This window comes from Sphaeramia orbicularis, chromosome 9 (genome assembly GCF_902148855.1).
Source record: "Sphaeramia orbicularis chromosome 9, fSphaOr1.1, whole genome shotgun sequence".
NCBI lineage: Eukaryota > Metazoa > Chordata > Actinopteri > Kurtiformes > Apogonidae > Sphaeramia > Sphaeramia orbicularis.
The window spans coordinates 6,128,157-6,146,147 of NC_043965.1; the positions used below are offsets into that span (position 1 = coordinate 6,128,157).

Below are 17,991 nucleotides of genomic sequence, written 5' to 3' on the forward strand. Positions count from 1 at the left end.
CATGGGCTATTTCTGTAATAGAATAAATACACAGAACTGGATGAGAATAAATGGCATCTGGATACATTTCCCGAAGCTTTTCATTTGGCCGGTAAGTTACAGGGCCATTGGTCCGATTTTTTCCATTCTACTCAGTTAAACAGGTTTTATACATTTCACATCTACAGGTATTATAATAAGACTGGTTTTGGAAAAATCACAATCTGTTGTTCACATTTTCATTTCTACGTAAACAACAGAGAAATCTTCCTCTGACAGATTTTGATATCAGTGGTTTTTGCATTACCAGCTTTTCCCATATGAAAGTAAGGGTAGAGTTTCTCAGTGAAAGTGTGTGTGTAGGTGTAGATGTGAGTCTTGTCTTCAGCGTTGTAGAAGGACACCTCCCCCCTGTCATAGTCCAGTTTAACTCTGATCCTCTGTGGACTCGTCTTCACTGTCACAGTCTTACCAGCACCATTAATGTATTTTCCACTGAGATGGCTTAAACACCAGAATCCATATTCTGGTGAAGGATATCTCTCTCCCTTCCTGTCAGCTGACTCTTTAACCAAACCGATATTCCATACAGGATGGTCTCCCACCTGTATGTCCCAGCTGTGTTTCCCTGAGTTGAAGCCCTCAGAGCCATAAACATTGGCATTGTAAGTGTTTCTTTCTGGATTATCAGGAAGATGCTGCTTTGTGTCTCCATATCTCACACTGGTCAGATCATCAGACAGATGGAGGCGTCCATCTGCAGTGTTTGGGTCCAGGACGACGGGGCTGAAGTGGACCTTGTCCCTCATCTTGTCCCAGACTCTGAAGGACAGGTTGCCCAGGTGTTTGTCCACATGGATCAGTGCTCCTGAGATCAGCTGTGGCTCTGACACTGAGCACTGGGCTCTGGCTCTGCTCTGAGTGTCTTTACAACTGATGAGGAATGGAGCGCTGGCTTTCTGCAGCTCTTCTTCAACAGCACAGATACTGTCTGACACAGAGGACATCTGCTCCTCAATCCTCTTCATCTCTCTGATCACACTCCTCCTCTTCTGCTCCTCTTCCTCCCTCAGAGCTGCCAGTCTGGACTCCTCTTCCTCTTTCAGGAACTGCTGGAGTTTGTTGAACTCTGCTCTGATCTGATTCTCTGTGAACAAAACCTGTTTCTTTGAGAGTTTCATTATTTCATTGTATGTTTTCTGTGTTTCCTCATATTTCTTCTTCTTTTCCTGTAGAGACTTTAAGTCAGATTTCAGCTGATCCTTCATTTCAGTAACTGCTTCTTCTACAGGAACCACAGTGTGTTGACGATGATGAGGAAAATCACAGATAGAACACACAGCTCTGTTTTCATCTTTACAGAACAGTTTAGGTTCTTCTTGATGTTTCCTGCAGACCACCTCCACCTTCTTTTCTCCTTTTTCTGTCTCAGATGATCCATCTTTCAGTCTCCCAGCAAATGAATCAGCCTTTTCCTTCAGACTGAAGTCCACATCTAGGTGGTCTTTTGAAGATTTTCTTTTACAAATGGGACAGTTTTTTTTCTTAGTTTGTTTCCAGAATTCCTTCAGGCAGTTTGAACAGAAGCTGTGGTTACAGCTCAGAGACACAGGGTCTCTGAACGTCTCTGAACACACATGACAACTCAGGAAACCTTCAAGAATAGCTCTCTCTGCCATTTTCTCTGATATGTGAATTATCCTTTAGCAGTCAGACTCACCAAACCTCTGTCCATCTGAATTTACAGTAAAATCCTCCTGGTCTGTGTTTGTCGATCCAACACCCTGTAATGGCGTTTCAGCTCCGTTCAGGAATGTCAAAAATATTTTAAGTCACTTCTTCCTTGTAGGTACTTCAAGTCATTCACAGTTGAAGTGTTATTTTTCACCAGCAGGTGGTGCTATTGAATTGAATAAAATGTTTTAAAGGAACGAACTGGAGGGACACTGTTTAACTCACAAGTGGACAGTTTAGTTCTGTCTAAACGATAAGATACCATCTGGGTTTGTTATCAATGACATTAAAATGTGAAGATTATAACCTCCAAAAAGTTATATTTGAATGAATGAATGAATGAATGAATGAATGAATTTTCTGGTTTGTACATTCATCATTGCACTTAGTTCAATAATTATAATAAACATAAAAACCAAAAAAGGAACAGGCTAGAAGCAAAATCTTATTATTATTTTTTTTTTTTTGCCTATCCTAATCCTGTATTTAAACCACTTCCAACCACCAGCAACAGAACTATTTTCTGGATGTCCAAATTACATGAGTGATGCTGTCATTTCACTGACTTCAGATCAGATGCCCTGCTCTATAGGGAGCACCCTGAGTTCATAGAGTTATTCGTTAAATTCTTCCCCCCCCCCCCAAATCTGTGGTCCTCCAAGGTTAAACAATAATTCTTTTCCCTTTAAATCTTAGACCTCTCTATGGTTCACATGTCTCTTAACTCTTTACTGCCAGAGTGTTTTACAGTTTGTTTCCAGCCAACACCAGCCTTTTTCAAATCCACTAAATTGAAAATGTTGTGTTAGGAGTGTGTGAACACTGAATATATCAAAAGAAAGAACAGAACTTCAACTTTTAAACTCAAAAAACTATTTTATTCCATCTCTGTTTGTGAGGAATACATTTTTGTTATATTGATCATCTTTAGGGAAAAAAAATTTGAAAAAAAACAAAAAAAACAAAATTGACGCCAGGTTCACTGAGTGTCTAAACACACTGGAAGGTTCTGGAAATTCAAATCCCAGTTTGATCCTTTTATTACATAAATGAGACGCACATGACAATAAATCAACGTTCACCTAAAACTTAAATATGTTCCATTTGTTTGTACTTTGTAAATAGGAACATTGAGTATTGAATCTTGTCTCCAGTTTTGCCAATAATCTCCCAGATGCTGATCTTTAAACATCTGTTCCATCCTGACATGTTTCAGACCTTCTACAAATCCTTCATCTGCAGATTCTTTTCTGTTAACTCAGGATTTAATGACTTAGTCTTTAACTCAACTCATCTGACTGAAATAAAATTGTGTCAAATGAGACAAACAGATAAAACACAACACAAACATTCCACTTTTATCCCTTTATTACATCAATGACACACACATGACAATAAATCACCGTTCACCTTAAACTTATAAATGTAAATAAACTGTACATGGGACAAAGTCTGCAGTTACTGAAATATATCAAATGTTTCTGTGATGTTCTTCTCAGACTTGTGAATGAAACTAATCCTGTGCAGATTTTCTGAAGCAGGAAACAGATGAAACTGTGGAAAATAACATGGGATTGTTTGAGTTCAAACACATGAAGTTTCAACCTTTAACCTTTACAGAGAACCAGGACGTGGATTTTGTCTCCAAAAATGAATCCCAGTGAGTCAAACGTCTGATTGAACTGTTTTTAAAAGCTGTGAATCTGAAAGTAAAAGGTGTAAAAACTCCTCAGTTTCCTCTGTTTCTGTTCATGTAAATCTCAGCACCTGATAGAAAATGAGTGCAGATAAATCCAGCAGAACATTACTTCTATTAAAAGGAAGAAGAACAGAGTGATAAGTCGGGTCCAAAGAGCAGAAGAATCAGTATCTGAACCCATATTACAACCAGAACCATGAATTCACCTGCATTTACTTCAATACACCTGTCCTTTAACGTCTGTTCACATCATCACATCATTTTATGAGAAAAACGTGGCGACAGAAACAAACGGCTGTAGATTAAAACACTCACATATGAACAAAAAGGAAAATATCTGTCCCAGGATATGTGTTATAGTCAGTGGGTTAAGAATCAGGACAATATGGAGGCTCAATTATTTAATATTGATTCAAACTAAACCATCAGTTTCACATTAATAATCATTCTATAGTTGAATCTGACTGAAAAAACCTGCAGGTTAAAATATGAATAACATGAATAAAACTAGAAAAGCACTCGGAGAGCGCAGACCTCCACCAAGGAAGATCCCCTCCCTCAGTCACCACCAAAATGTAATAATTTGTTCCTTGTGCCAGTATCAACATTGCCTGAAAATTTCATCAAAATCCTTCCATAACTTTTTGACTTATCTTGTTAACAGACAAACAAACAAACCCAGATGAAAACTTTACCTCCACTGTTCCTTATCGGAGGTAATAAGACAAAATTAATTTCATTTCATCTAATTAATAAAGACATAATATTTTTCAAATAGTTAACATATTATAAATCACCTCAGGGTTCACTGCTTCGCTTCCTGGCCGATAGGCCGTAAGCTATTGTCGTCATGCAGCGTCCGGCATCGTCGTCTGTCGTCGTCTGTCGTCTGTTATGAAAATTTCAGTCGTCTTCTTCTCTGAAACTACAATTCCAATTGACTTCAAACTTGGTATACAGCTTCTTTATAATGATGTCAACAAAAGTTAGTGAAATTATTTGGCTCTGGATCTGATTCTGGATTTGGTGCAACTTTGAAAAATGTCCCCATTATTAGAGATAGGAAGTGGATCGATGCAATATCTCAGTAAATATAAATGATATCCAGTGTAAATTTCTACAGTTCAGCCCTGATGGGGAGATGACCAAAACATAATGACCACATGCTGATCAGGATCTTCTTCTGGATCCGGGAACTTACAGAAAATTTAACATGGGCTCTTATGGGGAAAACATTTCAGTCGTCTTCTTTTCCCAAACTCCAGTTCTGATTGACTTCAAACTATGTATACAGCTTCTGTATGATGATGTCAACACAAGGTATTGAAATTATTTCCATCCAGATCTGATTCTGGATTCAGTGCGACTTTGAAAAATGTTCCCATTATAAGAGATAGGAAGTGGATTGATCCAATAAATCAGTATCAATGATATCAAGTTGGAATTTGAATTTTTTACAGATCTGATTGGAATATGACCAAAACATGGGCTATTTCTGTAATAGAATAAATACACAGAACTGGATGAGAATAAATGGCATCTGGATACATTTCCCGAAGCTTTTCATTTGGCCGGTAAGTTACAGGGCCATTGGTCCGATTTTTTCCATTCTACTCAGTTAAACAGGTTTTATACATTTCACATCTACAGGTATTATAATAAGACTGGTTTTGGACAAATCACAATCTGTTGTTCACATTTTCATTTCTACGTAAACAACAGAGAAATCTTCCTCTGACAGATTTTGATATCAGTGGTTTTTGCATTACCAGCTTTTCCCATATGAAAGTAAGGGTAGAGTTTCTCAGTGAAAGTGTGTGTGTAGGTGTAGATGTGAGTCTTGTCTTCAGCGTTGTAGAAGGACACCTTCCCCCTGTCATAGTCCAGTTCAACTCTGATCCTCTGTGGACTCGTCTTCACTGTCACAGTCTTACCAGCACCATTAATGTATTTTCCACTGAGATGGCTTAAACACCAGAATCCATATTCTGGTGAAGGATATCTCTCTCCCTTCCTGTCAGCTGACTCTTTAACCAAACCGATATTCCATACAGGATGGTCTCCCACCTGTATGTCCCAGCTGTGTTTCCCTGAGTTGAAGCCCTCAGAGCCATAAACATTGGCATTGTAAGTGTTTCTTTCTGGATTATCAGGAAGATGCTGCTTTGTGTCTCCATATCTCACACTGGTCAGATCATCAGACAGATGGAGGCGTCCATGTGCAGTGTTTGGGTCCAGGACGACGGGGCTGAAGTGGACCTTGTCCCTCATCTTGTCCCAGACTCTGAAGGACAGGTTGCCCAGGTGTTTGTCCACATGGATCAGTGCTCCTGAGATCAGCTGTGGCTCTGACACTGAGCACTGGGCTCTGGCTCTGCTCTGAGTGTCTTTACAACTGATGAGGAATGGAGCGCTGGCTTTCTGCAGCTCTTCTTCAACAGCACAGATACTGTCTGACACAGAGGACATCTGCTCCTCAATCCTCTTCATCTCTCTGATCACACTCCTCCTCTTCTGCTCCTCTTCCTCCCTCAGAGCTGCCAGTCTGGACTCCTCTTCCTCTTTCAGGAACTGCTGGAGTTTGTTGAACTCTGCTCTGATCTGATTCTCTGTGAACAAAACCTGTTTCTTTGAGAGTTTCATTATTTCATTGTATGTTTTCTGTGTTTCCTCATATTTCTTCTTCTTTTCCTGTAGAGACTTTAAGTCAGATTTCAGCTGATCCTTCATTTCAGTAACTGCTTCTTCTACAGGAACCACAGTGTGTTGACGATGATGAGGAAAATCACAGATAGAACACACAGCTCTGTTTTCATCTTTACAGAACAGTTTAGGTTCTTCTTGATGTTTCCTGCAGACCACCTCCACCTTCTTTTCTCCTTTTTCTGTCTCAGATGATCCATCTTTCAGTCTCCCAGCAAATGAATCAGCCTTTTCCTTCAGACTGAAGTCCACATCTAGGTGGTCTTTTGAAGATTTTCTTTTACAAATGGGACAGTTTTTTTTCTTAGTTTGTTTCCAGAATTCCTTCAGGCAGTTTGAACAGAAGCTGTGGTTACAGCTCAGAGACACAGGGTCTCTGAACGTCTCTGAACACACATGACAACTCAGGAAACCTTCAAGAATAGCTCTCTCTGCCATTTTCTCTGATATGTGAATTATCCTTTAGCAGTCAGACTCACCAAACCTCTGTCCATCTGAATTTACAGTAAAATCCTCCTGGTCTGTGTTTGTCGATCCAACACCCTGTAATGGCGTTTCAGCTCCGTTCAGGAATGTCAAAAATATTTTAAGTCACTTCTTCCTTGTAGGTACTTCAAGTCATTCACAGTTGAAGTGTTATTTTTCACCAGCAGGTGGTGCTATTGAATTGAATAAAATGTTTTAAAGGAACGAACTGGAGGGACACTGTTTAACTCACAAGTGGACAGTTTAGTTCTGTCTAAACGATAAGATACCATCTAGGTTTGTTATCAATGACATTAAAATGTGAAGATTATAACCTCCAAAAAGTTATATTTGAATGAATGAATGAATGAATGAATGAATGAATTTTCTGGTTTGTACATTCATCATTGCACTTAGTTCAATAATTATAATAAACATAAAAACCAAAAAAGGAACAGGCTAGAAGCAAAATCTTATTATTATTTTTTTTTTTTTTGCCTATCCTAATCCTGTATTTAAACCACTTCCAACCACCAGCAACAGAACTATTTTCTGGATGTCCAAATTACATGAGTGATGCTGTCATTTCACTGACTTCAGATCAGATGCCCTGCTCTATAGGGAGCACCCTGAGTTCATAGAGTTATTCGTTAAATTCTCCCCCCCCCCCCCCCCAAATCTGTGGTCCTCCAAGGTTAAACAATAATTCTTTTCCCTTTAAATCTTAGACCTCTCTATGGTTCACATGTCTCTTAACTCTTTACTGCCAGAGTGTTTTACAGTTTGTTTCCAGCCAACACCAGCCTTTTTCAAATCCACTAAATTGAAAATGTTGTGTTAGGAGTGTGTGAACACTGAATATATCAAAAGAAAGAACAGAACTTCAACTTTTAAACTCAAAAAACTATTTTATTCCATCTCTGTTTGTGAGGAATACATTTTTGTTATATTGATCATCTTTAGGGAAAAAAAATTTGAAAAAAAACAAAAAAAACAAAATTGACGCCAGGTTCACTGAGTGTCTAAACACACTGGAAGGTTCTGGAAATTCAAATCCCAGTTTGATCCTTTTATTACATAAATGAGACGCACATGACAATAAATCAACGTTCACCTAAAACTTAAATATGTTCCATTTGTTTGTACTTTGTAAATAGGAACATTGAGTATTGAATCTTGTCTCCAGTTTTGCCAATAATCTCCCAGATGCTGATCTTTAAACATCTGTTCCATCCTGACATGTTTCAGACCTTCTACAAATCCTTCATCTGCAGATTCTTTTCTGTTAACTCAGGATTTAATGACTTAGTCTTTAACTCAACTCATCTGACTGAAATAAAATTGTGTCAAATGAGACAAACAGATAAAACACAACATAGACATTCCACTTTTATCCCTTTATTACATCAATGACACACATGACAATAAATCACCGTTCACCTTAAACTTATAAATGTAAATAAACTGTACATGGGACAAAGTCTGCAGTTACTGAAATATATCAAATGTTTCTGTGATGTTCTTCTCAGACTTGTGAATGAAACTAATCCTGTGCAGATTTTCTGAAGCAGGAAACAGATGAAACTGTGGAAAATAACATGGGATTGTTTGAGTTCAAACACATGAAGTTTCAACCTTTAACCTTTACAGAGAACCAGGACGTGGATTTTGTCTCCAAAAATGAATCCCAGTGAGTCAAACGTCTGATTGAACTGTTTTTAAAAGCTGTGAATCTGAAAGTAAAAGGTGTAAAAACTCCTCAGTTTCCTCTGTTTCTGTTCATGTCAATCTCAGCACCTGATAGAAAATGAGTGTAGATAAATCCAGCAGAACATTATTTCTATTAAAATAAGTCAGGTTTAAAGAGCAGAAGAATCAGTATCTGAACCCATATTACAACCAGAACCATGAATTCACCTGCATTTACTTCAATACACCTGTCCTTTAACGTCTGTTCACATCATCACATCATTTGATGATAAAAAGGTGGCGACAAACAAACGGCTGTAGATGAAAACACTCACATATGAACAAAAAGGAAAATATCTGTCCCAGGATATGTGTTCTAGTCAGTGGGTTAAGAATCAGGACAATATGGAGGTTCAATTATTTAATATTGATTCAAACTAAACCATCAGTTTCCCATTAATAATCATTCTGTAGTTGAATCTGACTGAAAAAACCTGCAGGTTAAAATATGAATAACATGAATAAAACTAGAAAAGCAGACCTTTGCCAAGGCAGATCTTCCCCACCCCCACCCCCTTGATCACCACCAAAATAAAATAAATTTGTACTGTATACTCAAATGTTGTTAATAAAGTTGTTAAAAAAAAAACAAAAAAAAAAACGCTCATCTCCAGACGTGTCGTGTTGCCCACACACACCGCCTCCCCTGCCCCAACAGCCAGGTAAACACACAGAAATGAGTCGAGTCCAGTGTTTCTTTGCTCCTTAAACCTCAGTTACCAAACAATAACTTGTATTTAAACTCTTTGTTGTGAACTAGCCTGTCTCATACAGCACCACACAGCTGATCATCAGTTAGCCCACTGCCCACAACAAGCTAGCTTAACAAGCTAGCCGCTAGCCCAAACCAATATGAGGTGATGTGATGAGTACCACTAATGTGTAGGTTTACCTTAGGCTATATAATTAACACTTGCAGTAATTTTATTTAACCCTTTCATGCATGAATTATGAGAACCTTAATGTGTCACAACACAGTAATGTCCAGTCAGAGAGTGAACTTTGATTAATTGCCATTCCAACATTTATTTCAATATAAAGTAGCTCCTTGTTTTGAATAATCCCTTATGGTCCAACTAAAGCAAAAACAAATTGAAAAGTAAAAATGTGGGTTAAATTGTCTCTAAAATGTCCCGTCAGAGAGATTTTGAATACCGTGTTTTGACCCTAATCAAGATATTGAGTGTTTTTATTCTTCTTTAGGCCTGAAAAAAAAACAATGTGATTAAAAATATTTTTTCATGAACCTATTTTTAATGGAGTTGCAAAAATATTCACTCAGCTTGACATCATGCATTTAATTTTTGAAGCAAAGAAACATGTATTTACTGATATACTTAGTGAAAACTATGAAATACATTTTTTAAAATGCTGCTAATCTGCTGTTTTGTCACATTTTAACATACGCCAATATTAGTTATTACTCACTTTATGGAGATGATGTGCAAAAAAAAACCTCTTTTTGTTTAAGAAAAATGGTTAATTACAGTCTATTATCAATAACAAGTAATTGATTTACTCTCAAACATGTTAGTGCAGATCAGGTTTATCAAGAACAGCAGAGTTACAGTAATGGTATGGATTGCAATGTATGGGATGATGCACAGGCGTCCACTGTGTTGGCTGATATTGAACTAAAACAATAAAATCCATGAATATACAAGAGAGCAGCTGTAGAATAGCTGTTCACTGTAGTGACCCCTATGCATGAAAGGGTTAAATGACAAACGGGCCATTCCTAATTGCCTGTAAAAAAAAAAAAAGGAAAAGAAGAAAAGAAAAGTTGAAATGTTGTAATGTTGTAATGTAACCAAGGAGTCTCATTCACACTGTTGGTCTCTTTTTATTTTATTTACCAATTACAGCATAATGCCCAGAAAGGAGAGGATTAGGAGAGAAAAAGAAATGGAGCTCCAGCAGGCAGCCCAGGGAACAGCTCTGTGCTCTAATGGATCAATTATCCACCAGCAGCAAGGAGGGAGAGGAAGAAGAAGATGAAGATGAAAGGTCAGAGTTAAGACCAGAGTCATGTTCACTGTTTAGGGCAGGAGTCTCAAACATGCGTCCCTGGGGCCAAATGCAGCCCACCAAAGGTTCCAGTCGGCCCCTGGGATGAATTTACAAAGTGCAAAAATTCCACAGTCAAGGCTGTGGAGCTCATTTTAGTTCAGGTTCCACATACAGACCAATATGATCTACAGTCAAATACTAGCATAAAAACCTACAAAATAGAATGACTCCATATTTTCTTCTCGGTTTAATGTGAAAAAAATAATATTACACTATGCCTATAAATAATGATGACTTCAAATATTTGTTTTAGTGCAAAAAATAACATTAAATAAGAAAAGCATTCGGAGAGCGCAGACCTCTGCCAACACAGATCTGTTCCCCCCCGATCACCACCGAAATTTAATTATTTTTTCCTTGTGCCGGTATCAACATTTCCTGTAAACTTCATGAAAATCCGTCCATAACTTTTTGAGTTATCTTGCTAACAAACAAACAAACAAACATGCAAACACACAAAGTGATCACAATACCTCCTGGCGGAGGTAATTATGAAAATATTTACATTTACAAACTATCCTGAAACAGTCAAATGTGAATAACCTGAACAAATATGAACAACTGGAAATGTCTAAAGAAAATTCAGCACAGTTTGAACTATTTTTTGCCTGTTCCTCAGTGTTTAGTGTCTTTGTAGATCTGATCCATAATGCACATGTAGAAATGAGAAGTGGAGGCAGAATATTGTTAAAATTGCACTGATTTTTCTGAAGAAATTTCAGTTTTTTCAAGTTATTCACATCTTTTTTGTTTGAATAGTTTATGAAAGAAAGTATTTTAATAGTTTCGTGGGGTTTTTTTTTACACTAAAACAAAGACAAAAGTTTGTAGTTGTCATTGTTTATAGGTTATTCTGTTATTATTTTACTGGTCTGGCCCACTGGAGATCAAATCGGGCTGAATGTGGCCCCTGAAAGAAAATGAGTTTGAGAGCCCTGGTTTAGGGCCTTTTAACTCAGATTTTAAAGTTGAACTGTCCCATCTTAAAAGCTGTCCACATTTTATTTTTATAACAAAAAGGGGTTTTACAATATTAAATCAGGCATGAAGCTATACAGTAGGATACAGTCAGCTAATGAGGATTTTCATTCATCACAAGCACAGATATTGACTCATAATACTCCTCAAAAGTGCATTATCTGTACCAGATACTTGTTTCAGCTGAGTGTCTGGCTCATCCCTATTTATAAGCTAATTATATTATTTTGTACCAACCATAAGTTAGGGTTAGGGTTAGGGTTAGTTATTTCTATGTTTGTACAAAATGGTAATGCTGCACTCTTCACTCCTCAATTCAAAATGAGACGTTGTACCCTTCTTTTGTCCTGATGGGGGAAAAAAAACACAATTTTCTTATTTTGCAACCAATACACTGATCTATCGTTGTAGCTCCCTAACTTGCTAAAAACCTTCAATGTGTGTTTCTTACAGAGAAATAAAACAACAGTGATTGACTGATCACAAAGTGCCCTTATTTTTCAATGAGCATCTGCCCCCCAAAATGTCTGTGCACGCCACTGATTAATATGACTGATTTTGTAAAAATTAAAACACAATATATCATTCACATTTTCCTTTCTACGTAAACAACAGAGAAATCTTCCTCTGACAGATTTTAATATCAGTGGTTTTAGCATCACCGGCCTTTCCAATATTGAAATAAGGGTAGAGTTTTTCAGTGAAAGTGTCTGTGTGAGTGTAGATGTGAGTCTTGTCTTCAGCGTTGTAGAAGGACACCTCCCCCCTGTCATAGTCCAGTTCAACTCTGATCCTCTGTGGACTCGTCTGCACTGTCACAGTCCGACCAGCACCATTAGTGTATTTTCCACTGAGATGAAGTAAACACCAGATTCCATATTCTGGTGAAACAAATCTCTTTCCCTTCCTGTCAACTGACTCTTTAACCAAACCGATGTTCCATACAGGATAGTCTCCCACCTCCACGTCCCAGCTGTGTTTCCCTGAGTTGAAGCCCTCAGAGCCATGAACATCAGCAAAGTAAGTTAATCTGTCTTTATTATTAGGAAGATGCTGCTTTGTGTCTCCACGTCTCACACTGGTCAGATCATCAGACAGATGGAGGCATCCATGTGCAGTGTTTGGGTCCAGGACGACGGGGCTGAAGTGGACCTTGTCCCTCATCTTGTCCCAGACTCTGAAGGACAGGTTGCCCAGGTGTTTGTCCACATGGATCAGTGCTCCTGAGATCAGCTGTGGCTCTGACACTGAGCACTGGGCTCTGGCTCTGCTCTGAGTGTCTTTACAACTGATGAGGAATGGAGCGCTGGCTTTCTGCAGCTCTTCTTCAACAGCACAGATACTGTCTGACACAGAGGACATCTGCTCCTCAATCCTCTTCATCTCTCTGATCACACTCCTCCTCTTCTGCTCCTCTTCCTCCCTCAGAGCTGCCAGTCTGGACTCCTCTTCCTCTTTCAGGAACTGCTGGAGTTTGTTGAACTCTGCTCTGATCTGATTCTCTGTGAACAAAACCTGTTTCTTTAAGTGTTGGATTATTTCATTGTATGTTTTCTGTGTTTCCTCATATTTCTTCTTCTTTTCCTGTAGAGACTTTAAGTCAGATTTCAGCTGATCTTTCATTTCAGTAACTGCTTCTTCTACAGGAACCACAGTGTGTTGACGATGATGAGGAAAATCACAGACCAGACACACAGCTCTGTTTTCATCTTTACAGAACAGTTTAGGTTCTTCTTGATGTTTGCTGCAGACCACCTCCACCTTCTTCTCTCCTTTTTCTGTCTCAGATGATCCAACGTTCAGTCTCCCAGCAAATGAATCAGCCAATTCTTTCAAAGCAAAGTCCACTATGAGAAAATCCTTTGAAGATTTTCTTTTACAAATGGGACAGTTTTTGTTCTTAGTTTGTTCCCAGAATTCCTTCAGGCAGCTTGAACAAAATCTATGGTTACAGCTCAGAGACACAGGGTCTTTGAACGTCTCTGAACACACATGACAACTCAGGAAACTTTCTAACAGTTCAATCTTCTTCTCAGCCATTTTCTCTGATATGTGAATTATCCTTTAACACACAGACTCACCAAACCTCTGTCTCTTTGGTTTTACAGTTCAGTCCTCCTGGTCTGTGTTTTTGCATCCAACACCCTGTATTGGCGCCTCGGCTCCGTTTAGGCATGTCAACACTATTTTCTATTTCACTTCTTCCTTGTAGTTCAATCATTAACAGCATCCTGATTTTTACTTTCACCACTAGATGGTGCTATTTGATTTAGAATTGAACAACATGAAGCGTCACTGCAGTGAAATGGACAATGCAGTCCTGTTAAAGCACCAGTAACATATAAATCAGGTTATCATCTGTAATATTAGCATGTGAACACTGTCAAAGCCACAAAAATCAACATTTAAATCATTCACAACCTCCAACATAATAACAAATATTGACACAGTCCATACATTTACTTACTTTATTTATTCGGGACCATGTACAATTTTAAACATGACTCTGTGTTGATCTAGAAAGTGTTCATATTCTCATTAATGAATTAACTATAATTATGCATCATTTTTCCCATATTTAAAAGTTTTTTTTGTATCTGTAAAGTCTTTAGTCTAGATAGCTGAATGATCTATATGTGCAGATGTCAAACAGTGTCGTTGTGTTCTGTTTAGTCAACTCTACAGCTGACGTCTGACGTTTACACACACCTCGACTCAACTTTTTATAAATCTGAGCTTTTCATTTCAATATATGTTCATTCTGTTGGTTCAGTGAGAACAAATACTGCATTATGATATTTAAGGTTTCTATCAGTGATCTGTCTGAGTCATGTCCTGGGGTCAGCTGCCAAATGAAGGCTGATGATAGGATTATTTATGCGTCTGATAGAACAACCATCGAGGTGGTGGAGCAGCTTCTGAATCAGAGTGGACCAAGTCCTCCCACTGGGCACTGACTGAAAGAAAAAAAAAAAAGACATTTCGGTGTGTTTGTCTGTAAGGAAACGCTGCAACAAATGACAAAACTGATTTTAGAAATTAAAAAATACATCATCAGTGAGGTTGACAATGATGAATATATAGGAGTAACCTTAGACTCACATCTGCATTTTAATAAATAATTGAAAATATCTGCAAAAAATCTCATGTAAATTCTTTGGATTTATGGCAAAGCATCAGTCTTTATAACACAGTTTTATTTCCATTCCTGTCACTGTATCATGTCCTGGTCAAAAGCCTCACAATAAACTATAAAACCTGTTAAATCATTAAAAATCTGACAATAAAACATATGTACAAAAACCACTGCAACAGCATCCTTGTCACATCTTAAACACAATACATTTACCTTGTAAAGTGTCATAAATAATTCAGACTTAATTCTTGGTTTTAACATCTACATGTTCGTCACTGAATGAATTTATTTCACATTTCATAGTTGAACAGAGTCAGTTCATGGGACTCATTCAGTGGTAACTGCCATATTATTGGTTAAAAACAGCATATTTTAATGTTTTTCATAGAGATTTTAAACTGAGGCTGAAACTGAACTAACGCTGTTCTCACATGTGATTATTTGTTATAGATTGTAGTGTTTTATTATCTGTATTGTGTTGTTTTTACTTCTATAATCAAAAGCCTCCAGTGGACAGGTTTGGTAAATTATTTTTTCTGTGCAAACACTTAAAACAGTTCATCTGGTTCTTATTCATATTGTATATATCAGTTCCACTGTTACTGTTATGTCCATGTCAAATATATGAATCTAAATCTTATCATTATGTTGAATTTCAGAGTCAGTGTAAACAGATGCTTTATTTCCAGTTTTTATTTTCACTTGATCACATTCTCAGAGGCTCAAATGTTTACAGACGCCAGGTTCACTGAGTGTCTAAACACACTGGAAGGTTCTGGAAATTCAAATCCCAGTTTGATCCTTTTATTACATAAATGAGACGCACATGACAATAAATCAACGTTCACCTAAAACTTAAATATGTTCTATTTGTTTGTACTTTGTAAATAGGAACATTGAGTTTTAAATCTTGTCTCCAGTTTTGCCAATAATCTCCCAGATGCTGATCTTTAAACATCTGTTCCATCCTGACATGTTTCAGACCTTCTACAAATCCTTCATCTGCAGATTCTTTTCTGTTAACTCAGGATTTAATGACTTAGTCTTTAACTCAACTCATGTGACTGAAATAAAATTGTGTCAAATGAGACAAACAGATAAAACACAACACAAACACTCCACTTTTATCCATTTATTAGGGCCAGGTATCATGGCCAATTTCCTTAATCGATTCGATTTCGATTCATACGGTTCTGAATTGATTAATTGCAATTCGATTCAGTATTAATTGATTGACTCAGATTCATTTAGTAAACCAAAGTACAATTTTGAGTTGTAACTTGATTATTTGACTACTGCAGCCATGCAACACAGAATCAGTATTGATCTTAGAAAGGAAATAAATGACATTTCAGCTGTAAATAGCTGAATCTGCTCTGAAATAATGAACAGGACAGAAATATTGCCATGTTTCTACAGTGGCTAACAACAGACTTCTTTCTCATCTTTATTCTGTTTTATAGTGCTTCCAGCCTTAAGGCACATTACTATCACCCTGGGGCACTGCAACCAATTTGCCCCCCCTGAAACAGAATCATGTTGGGCCCTTGGTACAAGAAACTCACCGGAGGGGGAGGGTGGGCGGAGCTTCGTGATTTCCACTTTACTATAGAGGGTATGCACGTGATGTCACCGCTAGTGGAAGTCACTGCGGTTACACCCACTGAGTGGCAGAAAGAAGGAGATGAGTGGCAGCGTTGGCTTTAATACCGTCTAAACTTAAGACCAATATTTAATAAAAAAAATGGGGAAGAGTTGTTGTGAGATTGATTGTATGAACAGGTTTGAAAAGCAGTCGGAGCTATCGTTTTACAGACACCGAAAGACAAAGAAAAGAGAAGTAGATGGATCCACAAATCCAGGAAACCAAACCTAGATTTGTGGATCCCGTTTCATGTCAGCTAACATTGATTTATGCTGTATTTTTGGGTAAAATCATACCTTAAATTATGTATAGTTTTGGCTAACGTTGGTGGGAAAAATATCATAATTTACCAGAATCCAGTGGTCCCCTGCTGGTCCACAGCAGTAGTATCTGTATTGTATAAAGTACTTGATATGAACTAGACGTAAATATCCTCAGTACCAGTAGATCATGCATATATTCACTGGGGTCCGTCCATGGTCTAATAATAATAATGATAATAATAATAATAATAATAATAATAATAATAATAATAGCTTTATTTGTATAGCACCTTTAAAAACAACGTTTGCAAAGTGCTTTGACAGAGGGCACAACAACAGGATACAAGAAGCAAGTAAAAACACTAAAACAGAAGCAACACAATACAAGAAATGTGTACAACAAATGCAAAAAATATGGCACTTTGAATAAATTAAATGAATCAGAGTAAAGAGGGCAGGGATAACGTAACATGATGCTGTCAAATCAATGCAAGAAATGAAGAAATGAGATAAAACAACATCATGTTTGAGAATGTAAATGAATAATCAAACAGGATAAAAATCAAATTTAAAAAATTAAAATTAAAAATTAAAAGGGACAGACATCACATAAAAGCAAGTCTATAAAAGTGTGTTTTGAAAAGTGATTTAAAAGATATCACTGATTCTGCAAGCCTTATCTCCTCAGGCAGGCTGTTCCAAAGTTGAGGGCCCGGATGGAAAAGGCCCGGTCACCTTTCGATTTAAGCCTTGACTTTGGAACAGCCAGGAGCCCTCTGCCCAAGGATCTAAGGCTGCGTACTGGCTCGTAGTCAACTAGCATAGTCATCTATATAACTTGGGGCCATACCCATTCGGGCTTTAAAAGTAATCAGTAAAATCTTAAAATCAATTCTAAAACACACAGGGAGCCAATGGAGGGATGCCAGGATAGGGGTGATGTGACGTCGTCTGTTAAAACCAGTGAGAAGCCTAGCTGCTGTGTTCTGGGCCAGTTGGAGGTGGGACAATGATTTTTGGCTGATGCCAGACAGAAGTGAGTTACAGTAATCGAGTCTGTTGAAAATGAATGAATGGATAACTGTTTTCAGGTCGGAGTGTGGGACTATTGGTTTGATTTTTGAAATGGTTCGTAGCTGGAAAAAACAGGACTGGATAACTTTATTGATGTGTGCTTGGAAGGAGAGGTCTGAATCAAATATTACCGCAAGATTTCTTGCAGTGGGTGTGATGTTTGAGGAGAGAGGACCGAGGCTACTTTTTATGGCAATGGTGGAATTTGGTGGACTGAACAGGATAACTTCTGATTTGGAGTTGTTTAATTGAAGGAAGTTCTGGGCCATCCAACAGTTTACGTCATTAAACTGTCGGTCTAATGTAAATGCACTTTGGATCAGCTGGTTCTGGGCCCTAGTTTTGGACCCTGGTTGTCAGTGAGGATGAAACCATGTATATTTGTTTCAAGTAAAAATAGCGATGATCCCCTACACCCTGGATGTCAGGATACGCGATTTCTGTCCACATGTCAATATTCATGGCCCACTTGTTCTTTGGTAGCTTGTACGGATCC

At 37.8% G+C, this 17,991-nt stretch overlaps 4 protein-coding genes across 4 annotated transcripts in view; all 4 read right to left on the reverse strand.

The window, feature by feature from the left end:
• On the reverse strand, positions 1-1,811 carry LOC115426287 (zinc-binding protein A33-like). The gene has a single exon (XM_030144291.1). The coding sequence runs from the start codon at positions 1,656-1,658 to the stop codon at positions 225-227; it is 1,434 nt and encodes a 477-aa protein (XP_030000151.1). The 5' UTR covers positions 1,659-1,811; the 3' UTR covers positions 1-224.
• The window catches only part of LOC115426285 (nuclear factor 7, brain-like), a 27,348-nt gene continuing 10,678 nt past the window's right edge, over positions 1,322-17,991 (reverse strand). The window contains exons 4-5 of the mRNA XM_030144289.1: positions 4,114-4,118; positions 1,322-1,333 (exon numbers count right to left, since the gene is read on the reverse strand). The gene's annotated coding sequence lies outside the window, so the exon portion shown is untranslated. The remainder of the gene's footprint in view (positions 1,334-4,113; positions 4,119-17,991) is intronic.
• Positions 4,896-6,704, reverse strand: LOC115426289 (zinc-binding protein A33-like). The gene has a single exon (XM_030144292.1). The coding sequence runs from the start codon at positions 6,551-6,553 to the stop codon at positions 5,120-5,122; it is 1,434 nt and encodes a 477-aa protein (XP_030000152.1). The 5' UTR covers positions 6,554-6,704; the 3' UTR covers positions 4,896-5,119.
• Positions 11,978-13,461, reverse strand: LOC115425568 (nuclear factor 7, ovary-like). Its single transcript, XM_030143196.1, has one exon. It carries the CDS (start codon positions 13,415-13,417, stop codon positions 11,978-11,980), a length of 1,440 nt encoding a protein of 479 aa, XP_029999056.1. The 5' UTR covers positions 13,418-13,461.